General features: G+C 26.4%; 1 protein-coding gene across 2 annotated transcripts in view; it reads left to right on the forward strand.

The window, feature by feature from the left end:
* The window catches only part of LOC105832425 (E3 ubiquitin-protein ligase UBR5), a 47,182-nt gene that overhangs the window by 27,088 nt on the left and 13,663 nt on the right, over positions 1–6,431 (forward strand). For both annotated transcript variants that reach the window (XM_012673341.3, XM_012673342.3), the window contains exon 27: positions 2,309–2,541. In XM_012673341.3, coding sequence (XP_012528795.1) covers positions 2,309–2,541 — 233 coding nt within the window. The remainder of the gene's footprint in view (positions 1–2,308; positions 2,542–6,431) is intronic.

Raw genomic sequence — 6,431 nt, forward strand, 5'->3', positions numbered from 1 at the left:
AAGAACAATTGTAATTCGTAGGAATTAGATCTTAATGCCTAATAATTCTGTGTGAATTTATATACATTTTTCAAGTTCCGAAAATTGCGCGTTAAATTAATTTTTGATGTTAAATTACCGTTTAGTGGACCTCAACAAAATTCAAGTCCAAATTTTTGGTAAGGTATTCAAAACTTGCAGAATTTTTTTGATATCACAAATATTATGTGAGATATGATTTTTTTTAGTTAAAAGAGGTATTTTTCAGATTTTTTTCTTTATGAATTTTTTTTTGTTATGTAAATATTAAAAATTTTTAAAAAAATTGGACCTTATTTTTTAAGGTTTTAAGAATATCTTCAAATTTTTTTGAACCAAAATTTTTAATACAACATGCGGCAGATCCCTTGTATACCGTATTATTCAGGAGTATGTTATCAATTATTCAGGAGTATGTGTTATACAGTAAGGGTTAACAAAATTCTAAGTTGCAGTGATAATATCACAAATTAAATCAAAGAATTTTCTACAAAGGTCAAGCAAATTTAAAAGCTAAATTTTTAAGAAACAAAAAACTTTACGCGCACGCACGCACGCACACACACACACACACACACACACACACACACACACACACACACACACACACACACACCATATCTCTTTAAATGATTTAATATATATAAATATGTTATTTTTTTCTGAACATGTGATAGATGTACAAAGACTTTAATATTTTGAAGATTTATTTAAAAGAAAAAAATTTTTAGATTAGTTTAATTTTTGTGAGAATTTTATACTGACTACCTTGAATCCTATAATATTTCATATTTACTTTTTTTTACACATTAATAAAGGTGAAGAAAAAGTATTGCATATTAATGAAATTGATCATCAATTTAATAATGATACTAGTAATGTAAAAAATGATACTAAAAACATCTTTGAAACTTTCCAAAGAACTTATTGCGAAAAAATATCAATGTAAATATATTTCTATAAACATGTTTTAAAATAAATGTATCATTGCGATTATCTACTAACTACTTCCAGTAAAAAGAAGAATTATATCTTTAATCCATAAAATATATTATGTATTTTATCGTATTTCTATTTTGAATTTATTTATCCATGACATATTGAAATGTCAAGTAACCATTTTATTTCAAGTATATATAAATTAAAATACTATTAAATACTTTTTTATTTATTACACAAAATAGTAATTTTAAATAATATTTATTATAGATTCTTTAAACAAATATTTTTATTACTATTTTTTATTTTAACCCTCGGAGAACACATAGGGTCAATTTGACCCTTACCTCGAATTTGATTGTAAATATCTTGAAAGCATTTTGAAAATTGGCAGGCCTGAGGCCTTCTACCTATAGTTTGGGGTACTATACTAACTATATGTTAAGATGCTCCTTTTGTACAGCGCAACACCTAATAGTGTTGGGCATTATTTGAAGTCGGTACAGGATCATTCTGACCCTGTTGTGTACTAAGCGTCGGTTTTTCAATAGTGAGCACGATGGCATATAGTTTGCGGCCACGTATTCAGAATGCCTTAGTACGTGTCGAGCAAGAATATTTCGATGGCAACAGTTCTTCCGAGGTGAATAATGTGTCAGTACAGTCAAACACTAACACGTCGTATTCAGATTATAGTGAAGCCATCGTCGACAATAAATAAGTTAACTTTTACCACAAGTCATTTAAATAATAAAGTATTCACATATATGTAATAAGAAATAAATTTTTCTAAAATTTTTTCACAATATGTTTGATTTTTTTTACCTTAAAAAATTACATTACCTAACAAAATAAATATCTTTTTTTTTAAGGTACACTAAAGTACAATTTTTTTCTTGATTCTATTACATTTCAAGAATACACACGTAAATTTTTAGCTAGAAATATTAAAAAAATAAAAAAATATAATTTTTTTCGTAAATTACGTTTTTTTCAAAAAAAATTTCTTTGTGAATTTTTTAAAATATGTAAATAATTCCAACAGCACTTTTTATTTATATTAATTGATTTAACAATGTTCCAAGTACATCTGGAAATTTTTTCAAGTTGATCGCACTCGTCAATTTAAAATGGTGGACGATCAAAGTGTGTGTAGGATCAGATTGACCCACAGTGTTTTTCGTGATCGAAAAAATAGGTATGTTCTCCGAGGGTTAAATAACTATTTTCTCCAGCACGAATAAAACATGTGGTTTTTTAAAGACAGATTGGAGGGAGCAACAAAATAATCGAAATTTTTTGTTGGTTTCCAAATGAAGTATATATAAAATAAAACGATGCGATGTTTCAGGTGGTGATGCGCACTCGGCGAGGCGAGAATTCTTATCCTATTGTCTGTCTTTAATGCGTGCTCACAATAGTGAGCATAGAGATAGCCTACCAGTTTTGGATGTTTCCGCTTTAAGACACGTCGCTTACGTATTCGACGCGCTTGTGTATTATATGCGTTCTCTTTCGGAACCACTTGCTTCCAGAAGCGAGGCACAAAAAGAATCATCTAGTTATTCCAGTTGGAACGATCAGGTTTGTGTACTTTAATTATTTTATTCGAACAGTTTTTTACTTTTTTTCATAGATACATATTATAACGGTTATAACATAATATGTGTCTATGAAAAAAAGTAAATATATCTATGAAAAAAAGTAATTATAATATAACCCATTAATGTCCAAAGACACGCAATTTCTTGTTTATTTTTGAGCTTTATTCTTAATAGGAAAAATGAGAAATGTTTTGATCAAAATCATGTATCTTACTATTTTTGGGTGTGCTCTTTTGATTTCCGGGGTTAAAATTGCATTTTTATGCCTCAGAAAATCAGTATGGCGCAGTTTAAATGGAAAAGTTGGACTTATTTTTGATATTCTATTCATTATGTTGGATCCACCATTTAAATGTTGAAAATCTGTCACCAGATTCGGACTCAGCAACCTCAGAAACCTTTAGAAGAGTTTATGGTAGAAATGCGTGAAGGATAGTTCTCTTTGGCCTGATAGCTCAAGAATAAGTATTATAGTGAATATAATTTCAAAACTTTTTCAGAAATGCATCTAATGAAGAGATTGACAAGAATACTTTCTTCAAGAAATTTTTTGTAGAATACGATATTTTTTCATTTGAAAATTCTGACATTTTTTATATTCCATTTGCCATATTGAAACCGCAATTTTGCGGTATCCGATACATAAGAAAACGTATAAAACTCTATTTCAAAATTTCTGTTGCTAATAATTACGAAAAAATTATTTTTTTAATTTTCTAATTGCCATATTATATCCGCCATTATTAAAACTGTAAATTTTGATAAAAAAAGAATAGTGATGTTGGATTTATCCCAAATTTATATTATGAAAGAAAAAAGCTTGATAATGCTTGATTTTCATAAAATTATTAAGAAAATCATATTTTACTCAATTTTTTGCAATTTCCGCCATTTTGAAAAGGTCACAAGTGAATTGAGGTTGAAAAAAAATTTCTCGTTAAACTTCAACTATTTTGTTCACCTTTGGGACACAGTTATAAATAAATCCCAATATTTTTCCTACTCGAAAAAATATCGAAAACAATTTTTTTTTAATTTTTTGGTACTTTTTTACTTAAAATTCGCCATACTGGTTTTTTGAGGCATGAAAATGCAATTTTGATTCCGGAAATTAAAAGAGCATACCTACAAATAGTAAGATACATGATTTTGGTCAAAACATTTGTCATTTTTTTTATTGAGAATAAAGCTCATCAAAAATGAATCAGAAATCGCGCGTCTTTGGGCGTTAATGGGTTAAGTAGAAATTGAGATTGATATAATAGGGTGTTCCATCTAACTTGCGCACTCTATATCTTACTTGTTTTTTATTATACGGAAAATGTTGAAAAAAAACATTTGTTTGGAAGAAATGAGTGTTTTTAGCTTTAAAAAATTCTCGGAAATTTTGAACAAACTTTAGACATTTTTTTTAGTTTTTTTCTTTTAAGATAATGTTGCTTCTTATTGTCCTCTATTATGTTGAGATTAAAAATTTTTTTTTACATTTAAGAGTTTTAATAAGAGTTCTTGATAATTTATTAATAAAGTTATTATTATAGTTATATCCAATTAACGAAAACAATTATTGCCAGCAAATAAATAGTACCAATAAAACTTTATTTGTTTTGACCAATCTGACGTATTTTATTACAGATAACAATTCACAATGTTTCGACTGGATGCTTTTTAGTAATTATCAAGTGTACACAAAAAGTTGTCAATGTTGATTATTATAACATTGCAAAATTAGAATACAATAAACATTAATTATTATATTTGATGACTTGTTGTGTAGATACTTGATAAAAACCGCAAAATATCTGGTCGAAAAATAGTGAATTATTAGTAAGATACATGCAAAATTGGTTAAAATAAATAAAGTCATTAATATTTACAAATCTATTTTTGGAAAAAAATAAAATGACTTTTTTTCTTTATTTTAATTTTTAATCGATTTTTTCTGAAAAATTAACATAAAAAATATTAACAGAAGGAGGTAAATATCACAATAGGCAAAAACATTTTTTTATAGTTGCATTTTTTGCAATTTTAACACTAATTCCTCCAACCAGGGTATTTCATGTGCATTTTTACCGTTATTAGTTTCGAAAAAATTCATAAAAATGTTTATAATCTCTTTATACTTTCGACTAAAAATCAATGTAAAAATAAAGAAAATTACCTTTTTAAAAAAGGTAAAAATGCGCGCAAAGTATGTAGTTTTTTTGTAAGGAAAAAATCACAAAATCCAAGATTACTTTTGATAAATTCAACTTGAGTGATATTTTTTTATAACGAAAAAAAATCACAAATTCAAGATAAAACTTTCGATCAAATTCAAATCTAAGTAATATACATTACTGAAATATAACTTTGATTATTAAAGTGACAATTATTTTAAATAAAAAATTCATTGTATTTACACACACAAATTAATTTCTTTACAAAAATAATGATATGTAAATATTTTGCGCCAATTAAGAATGAACACTACAAAATGAGAGTATTAAGTTTTTTCTCTACAAAAATAATTATATGAAGAAATATGCGGCAATCTATAAAAATAAATGTTTATTTTTTGGCTAGCATTCATAGTTTGAGTTTTTATTAAGCTTGTATCAGACTAGAGATTGATATTGGGATTGAATTGAAATGTAATCAATTAGGAACAAAACTAATATTTTTTAACTTTGCTTTGAATGGTCAAATTCCAATAAATATTTTACTATAGAAACTTGGCGCCGCTAAATCGAATAATTTGTCAGCACTCTTTCTTTTTCTTTTGTGCGTGCATCTGAATATGTGCGTGTGCGTGTGCGTGTGCGTGTGTGTGTGTTTAGTATATAACTTAGTTTATAAGGAAGCAATTTTTAATATTTTAATCTTTTATGCGCGCTTACGTTTAAATGTCTCTTTCTCTTTTTTTCTCTCACGCGTGGGTGTATAATGTTATACGTATTATTTTAATATATAAATTAACTTGTAAGAAAGCGATTTTGTATTAAAACAAATTATTCGGTTTAGTGGTGCCAAGTTTCTATAGTAAAATATTTATTGGAATTTGATCATTCAAAGCAAAATTAAAGAATATTGGTTTTGTTCCTAATTGATTACATTTCAATTCAAGCCCAATATCAATCTCTAGTCTGATACAAGCTTAATGAAAACTCAAACTACGAATGCTAGCCAAAAAATAAACATCTATTTTTATAGATTGCCGCATATTTCTTCATATCATTATTTTTGTAGAGAAAAAACTTAATACTCTTATTTTGTAGTGTTTATTCTTAATTGGCGCAAAATATTTACATATCATTATTTTTGTAAAGAAATTAATTTGTGTGTGTGAATACAATGCATTTTTTATTTAAAATAATTGTCACTTTAATAATCAAAGTTATACCATTTCAGTAATGTATATTACTTAGATTGAATTTGATCAAAAGTTTTATCTTGAATTTGTGATTTTTTTTGTTATAAAGAAATATCACTTAAGTTGAATTTATCAAAAGTAATCTTGGATTTTTTTTTTTTTTTAAGCAGAAAAACCACACACTTGGCGCGTTTTTTTACCTTTTTTAAAAAGGTAATTTTGTTTGGATATCATGCATTTTGTAGTATTTATAGATTACATATCACTTAGTTTGAATTTGATATAATCAAAAGTATTATCTTGGATTTTGTAATTTGTTTATATGTTACTGGTAAAGTAAAGAATAAAAATTAGTATTATTAAAAACATTTATTTAAAGTTTTATTCAGGCTAATTAATAGTTGTGAATATTAATTGACAATTACAGCAATATTTAATTGATCCACAATTATATATCACACACATCTCTTTTATCTCATGGACACCAGTGTAAAATCTGAGTTATGTCGTTCTCT

Source organism: Monomorium pharaonis, chromosome 3 (assembly GCF_013373865.1).
Source record: "Monomorium pharaonis isolate MP-MQ-018 chromosome 3, ASM1337386v2, whole genome shotgun sequence".
NCBI classification, from domain to species: Eukaryota; Metazoa; Arthropoda; class Insecta; order Hymenoptera; family Formicidae; genus Monomorium; species Monomorium pharaonis.